The sequence below is a fragment of the Entelurus aequoreus genome, linkage group LG15 (assembly GCF_033978785.1).
Source record: "Entelurus aequoreus isolate RoL-2023_Sb linkage group LG15, RoL_Eaeq_v1.1, whole genome shotgun sequence".
NCBI classification, from domain to species: Eukaryota; Metazoa; Chordata; class Actinopteri; order Syngnathiformes; family Syngnathidae; genus Entelurus; species Entelurus aequoreus.
In genome coordinates this window covers 11,036,693-11,055,138 of record NC_084745.1, presented here as the reverse complement: position 1 = coordinate 11,055,138, position 18,446 = coordinate 11,036,693, and the positions used below count along the sequence as shown (strand labels likewise).

The 18,446-nt window shown below is 38.9% G+C and overlaps 2 protein-coding genes, 1 long non-coding RNA gene and 1 other non-coding gene across 8 annotated transcripts in view; 2 read left to right on the top strand and 2 right to left on the bottom strand.

Moving 5' to 3' along the window:
• LOC133629817 (uncharacterized) overlaps positions 1-6,137 on the top strand; it is a 26,855-nt gene extending 20,718 nt beyond the window's left edge. For both annotated transcript variants that reach the window (XR_009821122.1, XR_009821123.1), the window contains exons 2-3: positions 3,104-3,273; positions 5,185-6,137. This is a non-coding gene — a long non-coding RNA (uncharacterized LOC133629817). The remainder of the gene's footprint in view (positions 1-3,103; positions 3,274-5,184) is intronic.
• The window catches only part of xylb (xylulokinase homolog (H. influenzae)), a 28,172-nt gene extending 19,795 nt beyond the window's left edge, over positions 1-8,377 (bottom strand). Inside the window, exons 1-17 of the mRNA XM_062020843.1 lie at positions 8,296-8,377; positions 7,968-8,050; positions 5,937-6,006; positions 5,778-5,858; positions 5,617-5,703; positions 3,112-3,240; positions 2,985-3,050; positions 2,856-2,928; positions 2,665-2,783; positions 2,514-2,595; positions 2,414-2,454; positions 2,236-2,351; positions 2,051-2,166; positions 1,847-1,920; positions 1,688-1,784; positions 1,562-1,620; positions 1,409-1,496 (exon numbers count right to left, since the gene is read on the bottom strand). Of these exons, the coding sequence (XP_061876827.1) occupies positions 1,409-1,496; positions 1,562-1,620; positions 1,688-1,784; positions 1,847-1,920; positions 2,051-2,166; positions 2,236-2,351; positions 2,414-2,454; positions 2,514-2,595; positions 2,665-2,783; positions 2,856-2,928; positions 2,985-3,050; positions 3,112-3,240; positions 5,617-5,703; positions 5,778-5,858; positions 5,937-6,006; positions 7,968-8,050; positions 8,296-8,355 (1,441 nt within the window). The 5' untranslated portion in view covers positions 8,356-8,377. The remainder of the gene's footprint in view (positions 1-1,408; positions 1,497-1,561; positions 1,621-1,687; positions 1,785-1,846; positions 1,921-2,050; positions 2,167-2,235; positions 2,352-2,413; positions 2,455-2,513; positions 2,596-2,664; positions 2,784-2,855; positions 2,929-2,984; positions 3,051-3,111; positions 3,241-5,616; positions 5,704-5,777; positions 5,859-5,936; positions 6,007-7,967; positions 8,051-8,295) is intronic.
• A 141-nt stretch (positions 8,378-8,518) lies between these two features.
• eci2 (enoyl-CoA delta isomerase 2) lies at positions 8,519-18,301 on the bottom strand. 4 transcript variants are annotated; one of them, XM_062020847.1, is made up of 11 exons: positions 18,206-18,301; positions 14,478-14,533; positions 14,309-14,412; positions 14,142-14,240; positions 12,111-12,305; positions 11,939-12,011; positions 9,456-9,558; positions 9,233-9,353; positions 9,063-9,152; positions 8,858-9,001; positions 8,519-8,787 (listed from the first exon to the last, which is right to left on the bottom strand). In XM_062020847.1, exons 2-11 carry the CDS (start codon positions 14,482-14,484, stop codon positions 8,632-8,634), a joined length of 1,092 nt encoding a protein of 363 aa, XP_061876831.1. In that variant the 5' UTR covers positions 14,485-14,533; positions 18,206-18,301; the 3' UTR covers positions 8,519-8,631. The 4 variants fall into 4 exon arrangements, with proteins under 4 accessions (XP_061876831.1, XP_061876829.1, XP_061876830.1 ...); XM_062020845.1 differs by lacking the exon at positions 18,206-18,301 and adding an exon at positions 14,893-15,044; XM_062020846.1 differs by lacking the exon at positions 18,206-18,301 and adding an exon at positions 14,773-14,870.
• trnas-uga (transfer RNA serine (anticodon UGA)) lies at positions 15,325-15,406 on the top strand. The gene has a single exon. It is a non-coding gene; the product is annotated as a tRNA-Ser (tRNA).
• Positions 18,302-18,446: the final 145 nt, after the last annotated feature.

The window sequence follows — 18,446 nt, the reverse complement described above, 5'->3', positions numbered from 1 at the left end:
GTAAACAGCATCTAGGCACATTCTAGCACACAAGCTAAACATACATAAGTGTCCTTAATTGAATATTGCAGTCAAAAACAGCAAGTTTGTCAATATAAACAAATATTAAATAATTATAGTTGCATATTACTTACACATACAAAGTCTGAGGCAAATGCGTACTAATTTTTAGTATGTGCTTCAGGAGTGTGAAATTCCTGCCAAAACGCAAAAAAAAATTGTTGCCGCAATATTTCAATAACGCAAAATGTTTCGAATGCTCGCCTCATCAGCAGGTACTCGCTGTTTTTCCTCTTGCCTAAATGCCGCACTGATTTGCTGGACGGGGAGACGATCAGGAGCACAGAAAAAGCGTGATAGTTCGTTAACCATCTAGCTAGCCCTTCGAGCTACAATGTTGGCGGCTGACTACTTTGCTGCAAATCATGTTTGGATGATTTCAATAAGAAAACTTAATTCCAAACCAGTTGTAGTTCTAGAGCAGTGGTCCCCAACCTTTTTGAAACTGCGGACCGGTCAACGCTTGAAAATTTGTCCCACGGACCGGGGGGGAATTTTTAAATTTTTTTTTGGTCATAAAAAAATACAATCATGTGTGCTTACGGACTGTATCCCTGCAGACTGTATTGATCTATATTGATATATAATGTAGGAACTAACAATATTAATAACAGAAAGAAACAACCCTTTTGTGTGAATGAGTGTAAATGGGGGAGGGAGGTTTTTTTGGGTTGGTGCAATAACTGTAAGTGTATCTTGTGTTTTTTTATGTTGATTTAATTAAAAAAATAAAAATAAAAAAAAGTTTTTCTTTTTTTTCTCTTGTGCGGCCCGGTACCAATCGATCCACTGACCTGTACCGGGCCGCGGCCTGGTGGTTGGGGACTACTGTTTTAGAGTATTTATTAATAGCTAGCGAGAAGGTATATTTTTGACGTGACAAATTGTAAGCGGAGGTCACAACTCCCGAATATTATATATGCCGAGTATGTCTTACCTAAGAAGGCGTGGCTCCACAAAAGAGTTGCTAAATAGGAAATGTTTTAAGTTCTTTGCATGCATGTTAAATCATTTTATATTAAATTTGAATTGATAATAATGTAATAATTATCTATTACAAAAAGTGTGAGGTACTTTGCACGGGACATATAAGTGTCAAAAAGACAGCCAAAAAAGGATAGCTATATGAGAACAAATCTTCGTGCTGATAGAAATGTGCCTATTTTTTTCCTCAAATAGTGCTCACATCCCTGGTACTTGTATCAGGGCATCCCTATTTATAACAGTTAATTAGACAACTTACTATTTGCAGTTATATTTTATGATTTTTGTTTTTCATATCAGGCTCTGCTAGAAGGCATGTCAGTGCAGTGTGTTAGAAAGCTCGCTATGGTTAGGGTTATCGTACCGTGCATTGCTCTGTAGGCGGAGCCAAGACAGGCCGAGTTGGACACATCAATTGTGTACACCGGAGCGTTGAAGACATCAGACAACACCTGACACACACAATTGACAAATACATACATGCTAGACAAAGGAATGTGTGTGTGTTACATTTCACCTGCAGGATGTCTTTGTTACACGAGGCACCCCCCGTTGCCAAAACTCTACTTCCTGGAACTAAAAGCAGACCAGACTAAGACAGATGTGGTGTTTGTGTATGTGGGCAAAGTGTTTGTGTTCTTACTGATGGAGTAACCGAGGAGCTCAGCATGGAGCCTACGTGACAGGAACTGACCCTCCACCAGCGCCCGCACCTCCGCCTGAGCACTTACTGTGGACACCTACAGGACACATCAAGTACTGTCTGCTTTGTTTGTCTGTGTGCGCACATGCATTTTCCTACCTTGTTGTTGTCTGCGTCAAAGAGATGAATCCCAACAGCGCGGGGCATGATCTCAAGCACGTCAAAGAAAAAGCCTGGACGATGCCAACAAGAAATCAGAGAAAGAGAAAACGGTAAGCGTGTCAAAATAAAAGCCTGAAAGATGCCAACAGGAAGTCAGAGGAAGAAGATCAAAGAGTTAATGGGTAAGAAAGAGAATCCCACCGATGTAGCCGTCGTTTCCCAGAGGAGTTTCTCTCAAGGCAGCTGAGAAGACCTCCCAGGATCCTTCAGCACAGCGGTTCCTCACACGCTCTCTGGTCAATGATCCGTTCTTGAAGCTGAGGCCCACACACTCACATTGCATCAACAGGAGGGGATCAAATCAAGTCTAAAAAGACCACACTCACCACAACAAAGCCATGAACTGCTGCCAGTCAACAGGGTTGACCAACACGTGACCCTCAGGGGCGGGGCGAGGATGCTGGAGCCACACAAACACTGTGTCGCTGGTGCCCAGGCTCACCTACACACACACACGTCATGTCATGTGAGCAGACACGGTCATGTGACACCAGGTGCACTTACAGTAATGTCTCCTTGCTGGAGTCGCATTCCCGCCAACGACGCTGCCAGGACAACAACAACATCACCACCACACTGACAGGACCACCTAGACAGGATTTACCTGGGTTGTCGCCAGTGAAGGCCACCACCTTACACGAGTCGGGAAAACCAAACCTGCGCACCCAGTAAGAGGAGACCGGACCCTGCCAGGGCGGGGGTTAGAGGAGGTTAAAGGCCATAAAGTCCCAGCATACCAAGTGGGTATCTCTCACCAGCACTGACACGGAGGGAAGTGGCGTTCCAAGCAGGCGGTCCAGGTTTGGAGCAGTGGCCTCCAGACAGATCTCGGACCATTTTTTGGTCCTGATGTCCAGAAGGTTCATTCCAGAACCTAAAGAACAAATTAACTGACTGACGTGATAAAGATCATGTGTGATTGTTACACACCAGTCACACCACGTACCGTCGCTGTAGTCGATGGCGGCGTAACCACCCAGGAAGAGTGACGCTGCAAAGCTGCTGACCAGGGAGATCCTCTAAAACACACACAGCCGTCAACAAGGGTCGTGGGGGTCACAGGTCACCAGCTGACCTCAGTGTCTTGGAAGTTTTGCGGTTGCTCTTGTTGCATTTTGGCGATCTGATTTCCTGTGAAACGCTGAACAAGCACACATAAATAAACTTCCATCGTCTTGTGTGTGTGTGTGTTAGACACCTACCTCGTAGGCCCTGGACCCTGTGATGTCAGCCAGCCTCGCAGCGCCCCCTACTGCCTCCTGCAGACGTTCACACTGCAGCCCAGTGCTGGAGTCCATCCACACCGGAGAGTTGTCTACAGAAAAACTGTCCTGGAAGACATCACATGACATCTGAGCGTGCAGGTGCACACACACACACACTGCAGTAGGGTTGTACATCTCTTTGTGACAGCCAATTCCATAAGTATCTAGATTATTTGGCTACAATACGATTTAAAAACAATATATTTTTTTAAACAGAACGATTCAATAAGATTCAGTAGTGTATGAACAATTCGATTTTAAGGTTAACATTTGTTGGACACATTCTTTTTTTTTTACCCCACAAAAGAAGAAAAACTATTATTTCTTTGCTCATGTGAGGATAAATAGTTAGGACCTTGGTACCAAGAGCTTAAGACTAGATCTGACTAATCTAAGTCTGAGCAGGAATTGATGGCTAAGAAACTTAACAGACAACTGATCAGTTGAAAGCCATGAAAACAACAATAACCTGATGAATAAGAACACTCAAAGGCACATTTTTGTCAAATATTAAGAAAAAGCATAGTCTATAAAAGTACTTATGGTATTTGCAAATGTGTAAAACATATCGCCAAAGATGCTGTAAGATATGGACCAAAAAGTATTTGCTGAATCAACATCTGTTTGATGGGAGGCTATAAAAATGATCAAATAAAAAGTAAAAATAAAGAACCTAAGTCTCAGCCTTAAGTCCAATAAAAAAAGTATCCAGTGTACTTCAGAGCTGCTCTGCATATCTTGCAAATGAAGTCAATGACTATGTTTACACTGCAGGCCAATGTGGCCCAGATTTGACTTTTTATTTTGCAGCTGACTGTTAAAACTGCAAGTAAAATGTGATTTTTATCAGACTCCAGTGTAAACGCGCACAGGCCTTGTCGTCACTTGCATGCACTCTTCGATAAAAAGACAACAAAGGAAGTTGACCGGGTGGAACTTACTACTACTACATAATAAAATAAAAGTTGCGACACCTCAATAATGTGTGGGTTTTTTTCACATGAAAGTAAATTGAAGTAATATAATGTATAAATGGATGTATATAGTGTAATATATTGTGAGTGTTGTAATCTTTTTATCAATCAATCAATCAATCAATGTTTATTTATATAGCCCTAAATCACAAGTGTCCACAACGACATCCTCGGTACAGAGCCCACATAAGGGCAAGGAAAAACTCACCCCAGTGGGACGTCGATGTGAATGACTATGAGAAACCTTGGAGAGGACCGCATATGTGGGTAACCCCCCCCCTCTCTCTTTTATGCTGTTAAGTAGAGGAAACACAGACCTCAGCGTGGATCTACGTGAACTTTATTTTTCAACTCACATGTAAGCAAATGCGCCACAGCGTCAATTCCATTCTTTCAACAAACGCTATTTCTTCTAAATCTAAATATATTTTAATGTATTACATATAGTATATTATTTGCGGACTGTTGACATGTGACGCACCGAAAATGTAGTCTTACATAGAAACCGAAAACAGAAGTTGTGACGATATATCCATTTGGGCTAGGGACTGCAGCCTTCCAGTGCACATGAAGGATGTTGCTCACATAAAGCTGACGGGAACAAAATCAGATTCAAGTCGCATTGCGTTTAGACGGAAGTCACATTTGATTCCAAATCAGATTCAGGACTACCTCTTAATGTGGCCTGAATCTGATGCCAAAAGATCAGATTTGAAGCACTTTGGAGCGTTCAGGCTGGCAAAAAAATCAGATCTGTGTCAATTGAGGGCAAAAAAAAAATCAGATTTGGTGTGCAGCGTTAACGGGGCCAATGTGTCAAAAGTTTTCAAGGGGATATTTTCCCTGTTGACACGATAGATGAGGACATGCTGATTTTAGAGGTCCAAAATCAAAGAATAATATGACAGGCATACCCTCATCACCTATTTGGGGACTTCACGGGGGCATGTTGTTACTGCTGTGTTTTTAGCTACAAACATAAAAATAAAAGTACTGGTAATCGTTCTGCGAGGCAAAACTGTCGTCTTTTTCACAGGTCAAACTAGTGATGTCACCGACGCTTGACGGTGGCTTTTGGCGGATTTCCCTCTCCCCAGCCACTTCGTCCAGCTCCTGCCGGGGGATCCCAAAGCGTTCCCAGGCCAGCCGTTGTTTTACAGATAAACTGTCAACTGATTGCTAGTCTCGCGCAAGACCCGGTCCATCCGTTCTCGTCTGCAGTTACGTAAGCTAACATGGTGAATAGCACAGGAATCTTTTTGTGGACAGCCCTGGCTGTCGTGTTGTTTTAAACAAAAAAAAAAACATTCCCCGATTTTTATTTTTGCATGATACCCGGTTTGTGTTTCTATACTCCATTAATATAAAGATTCACAGCTGATTCTTATCAATTCATCACAGTCGAATCACTCACTTGTCAAACCGGATATCCGTTCGCATCGGTTTATCGCTAAAAACCCTAACACACCTGTAGCTGTTGGTGAAGGCTGAAGGCAGGGTCCAGCTGCTCGAGGGTCCGAGACGCTCCAGTCTTCCAGTAGACGCTGCCGTGTTGCTAAGAGGAGACAGGACATCACCCACCAGGCGCTTTGATAAACAGCCAGCTACACGTAAAAGAATGTGGGTCACCTGACCGCTGCCGGACAACGCCCGCACGCTGGAGAAGTCAAAGCCCGCCTTCTGCATCTTGTCCAAGAGGAGGTCCAACGCCTGGACGTAAGTAATCAACATTAGGAAGCCACTTGGAACATCATATCACTTGATCATCTTCATGTTCCCCTACTGTACCTTGACCCACATGAGAACAGGCGACGTGACCCTTAAGCCGTCAGCAGCAACATGGACACCCCCGTCAGTCCTGAACAACCAAAATAAAAGTCAGTCTTCTCCTGCATGGACTTGTTGCCCACTCGCTAGTTAAATGCCAAACTATGTAAAGACAAACAAATATTTGATCTATATATACAAACTAGTGTTAACTTCTCATAGACTGGGACTTGCTTGCAGTTGACATTAACTACTACTGTACAATATATTGTCCAAAGCAGCAGCAAACTTCACATAAACTACTATGAACTTGCAGCATATTACATCAACTACTGTTTTTTACTTGCCGCAAAAAGTACATTATGTACTATGAAATTGCAGCAAATTTAAGATTAAATACTGTACTACATAAACTTGCAGTAATTATTAATATAAACTACTCTAAAACTGTAGCAAGCTTTTAATAACCTTGCCCAAAATAGCAGCTCAATTTACATAAACTACTATAAAAGTGCAGTGTACTTTACACAAGCATGTTCAAACTTTGAACATGCTTGTGTAAAGTACACTGCAATTTCAGTGTATTTCAAGTACACTGCAGTTTTATGGTAGTTTCTGAAGTTCAAAGTAGCAGCAAACTTTACATACACCACTATGAAATTGCAGCACACTTTCTAGAAACTACCATAAAACTGCAGTGTACTTGAAATACACTGAAATTGCAGTGTACTTTACATAAACTATAAAAATTGCAGCATACTTTACACAAACTATAAAATTGCAGCGTACTTTACACAAACTACAAAATTGCAGCGTACTTTACATAAACTACAATGAAACTGCAGCATACCTTACATAAGCTATGAAATTGCAGTATACTTTACATAAGCTATGAAATTGCAGCATACTTTACACAAACTATACAATTGCAGTGTACTTTAGATAAACTATAAAATCGCAGCATACTTTAGGGCAGTGGTTCTTAACCTGGGTTCGATGAAACCCTAGGGGTTCGGTGAGTCTGGCTCAGGGGTTCGGCGGAGGTCAAAACACACCCGACTCATCCTATAAATAAAAACTTGTCCCTATCGGCGTATTAAGGATACGGCAACAGCAGAAGTCACACTGATTTGCAGGTGTGCAATTTGTTGTGAGTTTATGCACTGTGTTGGTTTTGTTGTTTGAACAAGGTGATGTTCATGTACGCTTCATTTTGTGCACCAGTAAAAAAAACATGGTAACACTTTAGTATGGGGAACATATTCACCATTAGTTAGTTGCTTATTAACATGCAAATTAGTAACATATTGACTCTTAACTAGTCATTATTAAGTACTTATTAATGCTTTATTCGGCATGACTTTATAACCCTAACGCTCTAACCCTGGCCCTAACCCGAACCCTAACCAAATAACTCTAAATTAAGTCTTTGTTGATTAGAATATGTTCCCCTAGCGTCCAAAAAACTCTAAATTAAGTCTTTGTTGCTTAGAATATGCTCTCTATACTAAAGTGTTACCAAAAACATATAATAACTTTGTCTTGAATTTGAAAAAAAAGGAGGGTTCGGTGAATGCCCATATGAAACTGTTGGGGTTCTGTACCTCCAACAAGGTTAAGAACCACTGCTTTAGATAAACTATAAAATTGCAGCATACTTTAGATAAACTATAAAATTGCATTGACTTGACATAAATTACAATGAAATTGCAGTATACTTTGCACAAACTATGAAACCGCAGAAAACTTTACATAAACTATGAAATTGCAGTATACTTTACACAAACTATAAAATTGCAGTGCACTTTAAACAAACTATAACATTGTAGTGTACTTTAGATAAACTATAAAATTGCATTGACTAGACATAAATTACAATGAAATTGCAGTATACTTTACATGAACTAATTGCAGTATACTTTACATAAACTATGAAACTGCAAAATACATGACAAACCAAAGTAGCATGCAGCTGCATGTAAACAAGTATGTAAATATCCAAACAAGCTAACTCTCTCAAGTTGACAGCTGATGAAATGTTGTTCCTGCCACCTGAAGTGTGCAAGCTGAGAGTCAAAGTGGACATTGTCCTGGTGGATCACATCCAGCTGCTCATTGATGGCCACCACTTTGAGCTGCACAAACAAGTCCTACAGGTCAGTCAACTCTCACACAGCATTCAGTACTTTAAGTGTTGAAGAAACTTTAGACGATTCAAGTAAAAAACACATTTTGACATTTTAAGATGTCGACATTTTCACGGTTGTTCAATTAACATCGTAAAATACATCACGTTACTAACTATCGTTATGTGACAACTCGTGTACAACAAACGTTAACTTTATTATGATGAAAGTGCAGAAAAGATGATTAAATGTACCTGTTGAGTGCTGAAGTCAAAGCCAAGGTACACTTCTTCGCTGCCCTGCACGGTCGCCATCTTGGTCGCGCATGCGCAAGGAGGCAGGGTTCCTTTTTTAAAGGGACGGGCGCCCTTCGCTTGGATTGGATGGCTCGTTGCTAGGAGACGGCTACAGCGAGCTTGAAGATTGCTGCTCGCACGGATTGGTGCATTTTAATTCAACAAAACCAACAAGTAGTTTGCTGTTTCTCACTAGCAGACATTTATTAGACAAAAAAAGAGTTCATTGATGCGTGAGGAGAGGCACTTGATCCTTCATGTTAGTGAAAAGGACACAATGTCCAAGTCATGTGATCACAGCTTGGCTTTGGCCTGAAAGAAACTCATGACGGCGTTGAAGCACTCGTCCGACATCCAGCGCTCCATCAGACGCTCCACCTCGGCGTCGTTCACGGCGTGGAGGCGGTCCTTGTCCACCGAGCGAATCAGCTGTTTGGACAGCGCCAGAGACTGAAGGGGCACAGTTAGATGTTTGAGAGGATGTCATCACGCTAAGCAAACGCCTGCAGATGGTGTTTACGTTTGGAGGTAGCTTAGCATAGCTCCTCAGTCGCCTCCACACTTCTGACTGGAAGCTGCTGTCAGGAAACACCTCTGTGACCAGACCCAGCTCACACGCTTGCAGCGCCGTTAGCTTCTTGTTGAACAGCAGCATCTCGCACGCCTACACACACATTACATCATCAACATGTGTGTGTGTGTGTGTGTGCTGCAGGTGCACATACCTTGCTGGCCCCCATGATGCGAGGGTACGTGTATGATGAGCAGCCTTCTGGACTCTGACCAAGTTGGCTAAAGGGAGTGTGGAAGGTCGCCTGGATAGAATATTACACTGTAACCTCAACAACAGGAAATATGTAAACAAATATTTATGTGTGTGTGTGTGCGTACTTACACACTCTGTGGCGTAGACCAGGTCAAACATCCCCAAAATGGTGACGGAGATTCCCACAGCTGGACCGTTGACCACAGCCGCCAGCGGCTTGGGGAAGTCAATGTAAGCCTTCACGTACCTCCTGTCCACAAGGGGGCGGCAGAGGGAAAACACAGCCTTTAATCCCACCAGACGTGTGATCAAAATGATCCATCCATTGATTGATTGATTGATGGTGGATCACCTGAGCAGCTCCCCGCCTGCTTTGGCCATCTGCTCCACACCTCCTTCTGGGATCTTGGTGAAGTTACTCAGGTCGTTTCCACTGCAGTAGAAGTCACCTGCACCTGCAAATATACAAATACACTACTGCGTGTGTGTACAAATACACTACTGCGTGTGTGTACAAATACACTACTGCGTGTGTGTGTGTACAATTACACTACTGCGTGTGTGTACAAATACACTACTGCGTGTGTGTACAATTACACTACTGTGTGTGTACAATTACACTACTGCGTGTGTGTACAATTACACTACTGCGTGTGAGAGCGTACAATTACACTACGGCGTGTGTGTACAATTACACTACTGCGTGTGTACAATTACACTACTGGGTGTGTACAAATACACTACTGCGTGTGTGTACAATTACACTACTGCGTGTGTACAATTACACTACTGGGTGTGTACAAATACACTACTGCGTGTGTACAATTACACTACTGGGTGTGTACAAATACACTACTGCGTGTGTACAATTACACTACTGCGTGTGTGCAATTACACTACTGCGTGTGTACAAATACACTACTGCGTGTGTACAATTACTAGGGATGATGTTTGATAAGAAATGATCGAGTTCGAGTCTATTATCGAATCCTCTTATCGAACCGATTCCTTATCGATTCTCTTATCGAGTCCAGACAGGTTGTTGTATATGGAAAAAAAAACACAATATTTGGTTTAACAAAAGCTCACTTTTATTATATAAGAAAACAATTTAATCTAATAAATAAATAAATATTGACTGTTACCCCCCTAAAAAAAATAAAATAAAATAAATAAGCATTGACTGTTGTTACCCAAAGTATATTAAGTGGGATTTTTCAGAAAAACAAATATATACAGTAACACAAAAACAACCTGTCTCTGTGATCACTATAGGTGTATAAATAATAATATAGTGTTAAATAAAATCAGTCCCTTGGGCACAAAACTGGAAATAATACAGCTCTCCAAAAAGTGCAATTCTGCTGCTATTTGACATAACTGTTTATGATGCTTTGACATTTTTGCACTTTAAAGAAAGAAAGAAAATTCTATGAAGAGAAAAGTTGTTTGCAAATGTGGTTACAATGCTAAAAAATGAAAAGTTGAAGCTAAAAAAAGAAATACACTTTATTGAGTTAACATTATTTCTTTATAGGGGGAAAGATGTTACGAGCTAGGGAATATAACAACTACACTACCCATCATGCAACGGGAGTGACGAGCATGCGCGGTAGCCCCGAAAAGTGTTGTTGCATGTCGTCACCCGTGAAAGTAAACGTCAAGAACTCAGCCAACACGCCTCGTCTGCATTATTTATAATTAGACAGACAACACATATACAGTGTGAAAAACAAAAGTTAAAAAAGGGAGATGTGTTGTATATATATGTATGTGCTGCGCTTGCTTTAAGAACGTTGCGCCAGCTGCCGTAAAGGAGGTGCGTTGCTAGCCTGGTTGCTATGTTTCCGGTGGGTCGTAAGAGCGCTTTTTCCCGTCCATTGTTTTCCTGCTTTCGCTATCTGCGCCTAATGACTGAGCTACGTGACTGATTTATTGTGATGTCACACGGAGCATTTCTGGTCGGGACGGGATTCGTCTAGAGGGATTCGAATAAAGAACCAACTCTTTTCTTTACTATAATGGTCTCGATAACGGGTACCGGTTCTCAAAAAGGGATTCGAGTCCGAGGACTCGGTTATTTTCTTATCGAACAACCGGGAAAACCGGTTTCGAGTATCATCCCTAACAATTACACTACTGCGTGTGTACAATTACACTACTGCGTGTGTACAATTACACTACTGCTGAAGAGTAAAATAAAGACAAGAAAGAAGGAAATAAAGAGTGTGTAAAAATACATATTTATATGTATGTTATGGGACAATAAAGAGTGTGTACAAATACATATTTATATGTATGTTATGGGACAATAAAGAGTGTACAAGTACATATTTATATGTATGTTATGAGACAATAAAGTGTGTACAAATACATATTTGTATGTATGTAATGGGACAATAAAGAGTGTGTACAAGTACATATTTATATGTATGTAATGGGACAATAAAGAGTGTGTACAAATACATATTTATATGTATGTTATGGGACAATAAAGAGTGTGTACAAATACATATTTATATGTATGTTATGGGACAATAAAGAGTGTGTACAAATACATATTTATATGTATGTTATGGGACAATAAAGAGTGTGTACAAGTACATATTTATATGTATGTTATGGGACAATAAAGAGTGTGTACAAGTACATATTTATATGTATGTTATGGGACAATAAAGAGTGTGTACAAGTACATATTTATATGTATGTTATGGGACAATAAAGAATGTGTACAAGTACATATTTATATGTATGTTATGGGACAATAAAGAGTGTGTACAAATACATATTTATATGTATGTTATGGGACAATAAAGAGTGTGTGTTATTTACCAGTGAAGACAGTGAGGACAACAGAAGTGTCTTCAGCTGCTTGCTGCAGAGCATCAATGATCTCCTCGTACATCTAAAACACACAACCAACTATTATTATTATTAATTTGACTTTTAGTATTCACATTTGAAGATTTTTTTTTATCATTGATTGGACTAAATAGGGGCAGACCTCAGTGGTGATGGCGTTTTTCTTGGCGGGTCTGTTGAGCTGGATGGTGGTGATGTTGTCCTGCGTGCTGACCAGTAAGGTCGTGTACGTGTTGCTGCTGGCGGCCGGCTGAGCAGACACTTCCTGGGCGGGGCTGCCGCCTTCTTTTGCCAGCAGGGAGACAATCAGGTTGCAGTACTGCTGCCGGGCCTCTTCCTGTCAATCGCATTAGTAGACGGTCAATTGGTATCAATCACCAGCATTGGGGGTTTTAAGAATAGACTAAGAGGAGAAGTATTGCGGAAAGAGATTATTCTAGATTGTACCTAATGTTATGACTGTTTTTATTGACTATTGACTATCTTATTGATTGTGGGACAAGCAGTAGAAAACGGATGGATGGTACTTTTTCGTCACTTATTGTTTGTCTTTGGTACACTAATGTGTATATTTTAGGCCATTGGTTCTTTGTTTTATTTTTGCAAAAATATTTATATATATTTTTATATTGCTCTTTTTATCTTTGGTATGAACATTATTATGTAAACTCGAAGTTATTACTTTTTTTGTTTCTTTGTTTTTGCTATTTTTGTATTACAACATTTTATTATTTGATCATGTTGTACTGCATTGTAATCTTTTGTTTTGTGATTGTGTGATGTTTTTTGCTTGGACCCCAGGAAGAATTGTCTCCACTGCGGTGTAGACTAATGGGGATCCTTAATAAACTAAACTAAACTCAGCCAGTCAGATACGTTTTTAGGGACCGAGTCCCTTTGGGACAGAGGACCCTATTGTTAGGGTCCGCCTGTACCCTGTATAAAGGACTCCCACAGGGAGTCCTTTGTACAGGTACAAAGGAACCTATTGTTATTGTAAGGTTTATTATTCCGCAGCTTTGCGCACTACTTTGCCCCCCTTAACATGCTTCAAAACTCACCAAATTTGACACACACATAGAAAAACGTGCCCCAAACACTTTAGTAAAAAAAACGAACCCCAAAAATCAAAACTGCACTCTAGCGCCCCCTAGGAAGAAAACTGCCTGTAACTCCCACTAGGAAGGTCGTAGAGACATGAAACAAAAACCTATATGTAGGTCTGACTTAGACCTACATTTCATAACTTCACATCCTCGGGCAAAAACCAACAGGAAATTGGCAATTTCCCCTTCAACACAAAAAATGACTAAAAACACTAATTTTTGCCTCTTTTACCTGTAATTTGACCCCTTTAAGTGCTGCTCCGCTGCTGTGATTTTACGCGCCTTCAAAGAAAACAACCACTGTGCCGCAACACCTAGGAAAAAAACACAGACACAACTTCCTCTAACTCCCAGTACGAATATCGTAGACACACGAAACAAAAACCTCTATGTAGGTCTCACACAGGACTACCACTGGACAAAAGTATTGGGACACCTAGGACTAGCACCAGCCAAAATGCGGACCCGACCAATGCTGCTTGCAGCTTTAATATTTCTAGCGTTTTATTATTATACCGCCGCCTCTTTGACCTGTAATTTGACCCCCTCAACATGCTTCAAAACTCACCAAATTGGACACACACATCAGGACTGGCGAAAATTGCAATCTAATCAAAAAAACCAAACCCCAAAACTCAAAATTGCGCTCTAGCGCCCCCTAGCAAGAAAACACAGACACAACTGCCTGTAACTCCCAGTAGGAATGTCGTAGAGACATGAAACAAAAACCTCTATGTAGGGCTCACTTAGAGCTATATTTCATACAGACAACCCCCAGCAAAAATCAACAGGAAGTTTGCAATTCCCCCTTCAAAACAGTCACCTTTTTTCAAACATTATCTCCTCTGAGCGTGTTTGTCGTGTCGGCTTCAAATTAGCACAGGAGAGAGATTGAGCCCTGCTGATTAAAAGTTGATGAAAGAGTTTTAATTATTGCTCCGGTTTGGATTTTATGAGCCCTCAAAGTCGGTCCCGTCCATCCCTGCTTGCAGCTTTAATTTATCTTTATGATTCTGTGCACCCTGGACGGACAGGAAGTAAAGCTACAAAATAAAAGCAGAGTTAACCTGTGTTATGGTGCCCAGAGATTTCCATGAGTCCCATTTGACTTTGTTGACAAAGTCCAGCATTCCGGGTTTGGGGGTGTCACATGGACCGTGTGTAGCCTGTCACATGACACACATATCTTGTTTATGTAGATATACATTTATAGATATAGTAGTGTGGTCCTCACCTGCTTGAATAGAGCATAGATCTTTAGTTTGACCTCATTCCCAGGATCGTTCTTCAACGTGGACATTCTGTTCTTGGCCTCCTCAAACTGCTCCACCGTCGCACCTGAACGCAACACGTCAACATGAGCGTTACCGCTAATGTGGGAGGAGCTAAAGGCCGCCACTCACCCATCATGGAAGACTTGTGGAATTTCAAGGCAGGAACGCGGGAGAAACGCAACCACCTGACGACAACACACGCAGGTCACTGTCTGACGGATGCGCAAAGTCCAAACTGAACTTATGTAACTTTTATCGGCCATATTTGTAGTCTTGCATGTGTGCAGTCTAAGCTGTTTGGTCATTTTGCTGTGACGTTATTTGTTATAATGTTCAAAAATACTCACTGGTCATAATCATACTAATAACATACTAATACTAACAAACGCGCTTATTTAGCTAGAAAGCGACTGTTTTTGTTTACCTTCGCACGAAGTGGGATATTTCCTACATCCTTACGTCTCTTGAACGCACCGCGTTAGCAACGTCCTGTGTCTGTCGCGACTGAGTAAATGTTCGAAGCAACATACGAATGAAAACTTACCGACTGGTTTGTGTGAAGCATCTTAGCGAAAATAATGCCATTTAAACGCGAGGCGAGGACGCAGCAGAGCAGGAGGACGGAGGAAGGTTGATCAGCCGGAAAGTGTTGTTTGGCGGACAGAAGCACTTCCGGGTCATGTGAGTAGCCGTAACTTGTTTTTTTTTAAATATATTTATTTTTATTTAAAACATATTAGTATATTATTTACCAAAATTGTGACAAATACACCATCTGTGCACGTAAAAACAAGCATTTTTTAAAACTATTTCGATTCACTAAACTTTGCCAGGAATCTTGATGGATGTGTAATTCACTTAATAAACCTGTATATGTATCTTCTTTTTTTTTAAGTGAGTCAAATTTATAAAATTAAAACGTTGGGATTCTTACAAATCGACAGACATTAACAATGACGTCACTCGACAGCCCAACGCTGCGATGGCCGAGTGGTTAAGGCGTTGGACTTGAAATCCAATGGGATCTTCCCGCGCAGGTTCGAACCCTGCTCGCAGCGTATGTTTTTTTTTTTTTTTTTTTACCATGAATTGATTAACGTGGACAGTTGGACCCCGACTTTAACAAGTTGAAAAACGTATTCGGGTGTTACCATTTAGTGGTCAATCGTACGGAATAGTACTGTACTGTGCAATGTACTAATAAAAGTAAACCGAAGTGGAAGTTAAAAAAAAAAAGTTTTTTTAATCAGTATTTGGTTTTTTTTAACCTTGAAATAATTGATATTTTCTTTAAAGTTAATGCAATTCAAACTAACAAGTTGACCCCGAAAGGGACAAGCGGTAACAAACACATGGATGGAAGTTTCTTCATTCGACTTGACAGCCATTGGGGATGACCCTTCTCAACAGCCTCGTGCAGTCGAAATCTAAATATTTCTATTGTTTTGTAAAACCCAATTATTTATGTTGTGTATTATCAATACCAACACACTGCTATTGTTTTATAGAAGTCCAAACATTACTTACACTGTTTTATAAAATCCTAATATTATCTCTAGGATTTTTTATAGTATCCAAATATTTCCATTTTGTTTTATAAATTCCAAGTATTATTTCTATTGTTTTATAAAATCAAAATATTATGTGTAGTGTTTTATAGAAGTCCAAACAATATTTATATATATATATTTTTTTTAATCCAAATATTTCTCATAATTGTTCAAATCCAAATATTTATTTTGTTTTTTAAAATCTAAATATTTGTTTTTTTTACATCCAAATATGATCTCTATTGTTTAAAAACACAAAACACATATTTCTATTGTTTATAGAAGTCCAAACCATATTTATATTTTATAAAATCCTAATATTTCTACGATTTTTTATACTATTTCTAGTTTTATAGAAGTCTAAACCATATTTGTATTTTATAAAAGCCTAATATTTCCATATTTTGTTTATAATATCCAAATATTTCCATTTTGTTTTATACAATTCAAATATTATTTCTATTGTTTTATAGGAGTCCAAAAAATATTTCTATTTTATAAAATGAAAATATTTATATTGTGTATTTCATTTAATCCAAATATTTCCTTCTTTTTTTTTTTTTCATAAAATCCAAATCTTTATAATTTTATAAAAATGTCATTATTTTAAAGGTGTTTGATAAAATGGAAATATTTCCATTTTGTAAAATCCAAATATTTGTCGTTTTATAAAATCCAAATAATATTATTTCTATTATGTTTTTATAAAGTGGAAATATTTCCATTTTGCTTTACAAAATCCAAATATTTGTAATGTGTTTTACAGAATCCAAATATTTCAATGTTTTATCAAATCTAAATAGTATTATTTTTGTTTTATATAATCCAAACTATTATTTCTAATTATTTTTAGGTAGGTAGGTCTTTATTGTCATTGCACAAGTACAACATAACTTTGTTTTAACCCCGTCAGGAAATTATCCTTTCACTTTGAATCAACCCAAAAAGAGGCCATTTTTGGTCCACTTTAGCGTTCTTACTAGGGATGTCCGATAATGGCTTTTTGCCGATATCCGATATTGTCCAACTCTTTAATTACCGATATCAACCGATATATACAGTCGTGGAATTAACACATTATTATGTCTAATTTGGACTACCAGGTATGGTGAAGCTAAGGTACTTTTTTAAAAAAATTATAAAATAAAATAAGATAAATAAATTAAAAACATTTTCTTGAATAAAAAAGAAAGTAAAACAATATAAAAACAGTTACATAGAAACTAGTAATTAATGAAAATTGTCCAACTCTTTAATTACCGATATCAACCGATACCGATATCAACCGATATATACAGTCGTGGAATTAACACATTATTATGTCTAATTTGGACTACCAGGTATGGTGAAGCTAAGGTACTTTTTTAAAAAAATTATAAAATAAAATAAGATAAATAAATTAAAAACATTTTCTTGAATAAAAAAGAAAGTAAAACAATATAAAAACAGTTACATAGAAACTAGTAATTAATGAAAATTGTCCAACTCTTTAATTACCGATATCAACCGATACCGATATCAACCGATATATACAGTCGTGGAATTAACACATTATTATGTCTAATTTGGACTACCAGGTATGGTGAAGCTAAGGTACTTTTTAAAAAAAATTATAAAATAAAATAAGATAAATAAATTAAAAACATTTTCTTGAATAAAAAAGAAAGTAAAACAATATAAAAACAGTTACATATAAACTAGTAATTAATGAAAATTGTCCAACTCTTTAATTACCGATATCAACCGATACCGATATCAACCGATATATACAGTCGTGGAATTAACACATTATTATGTCTAATTTGGACTACCAGGTATGGTGAAGCTAAGGTACTTTTTAAAAAAAATTATAAAATAAAATAAGATAAATAAATTAAAAACATTTTCTTGAATAAAAAAGAAAGTAAAACAATATAAAAACAGTTACATAGAAACTAGTAATTAATGAAAATGAGTAACATTAACTGTTAAAGGTTAGTACTATTAGTGGACCAGCAGCACGCACAATCATGTGTGCTTACGGACTGTATCCCTTGCAGACTGTATTGATATATAATATAGGAACCAGAATATTAATAACAGAAAGAAACAACCCTTTTGTGTGAATGAGGGAGGTTTTTTGGGTTGGTGCATTAATTGTAAGTGTATCTTGTGTTTTTTATGTTGATTTAATTTAAAAAAAATAGAAATAAAAAAACCGATACCGATAATAAAAAAACCGATACCGATAATTTCCGATATTACATTTTAACGCATTTATCGGCCGATATCGGTTTGCCGATATTATCGGACATCCCTAGTTCTTACCCTCACTTGCTGCGCCCATTTCGCTTCCTGATGGACTGAAGCGTATTCTTGCCACTTCTCTTTCAGCAAACATTCAACTTCATGTCCCAGAATGCACTGCGTCACGTCAAAAATCCACTGGCTTTGAACGGAAGGCTCCGCCCACCTGCTGATGACATCACTTGGAGCGCAGGCCTGACACGTGCACTTTCCATTCAAACACGCTCACGGTGAGAATGTGCGGACGCATCAGGATGGCGGA

Bases quoted from the DNA above. Each gene is read 5' to 3' on its own strand.
- eci2 (XM_062020845.1), bottom strand. From the start codon at position 14,933: ATGGCATTATTTTCGCTAAGATGCTTCACACAAACCAGTCG. The intron at 12,012-12,110 runs GTCTGCCCCTAT...TGTGTGTTTTAG, and splicing joins AAAACGCCATCACCACTGAG to ATGTACGAGGAGATCATTGA. The intron at 9,354-9,455 runs GTGATCCACCAT...CCTTGTGGACAG, and splicing joins GCAGGCGGGGAGCTGCTCAG to GAGGTACGTGAAGGCTTACA.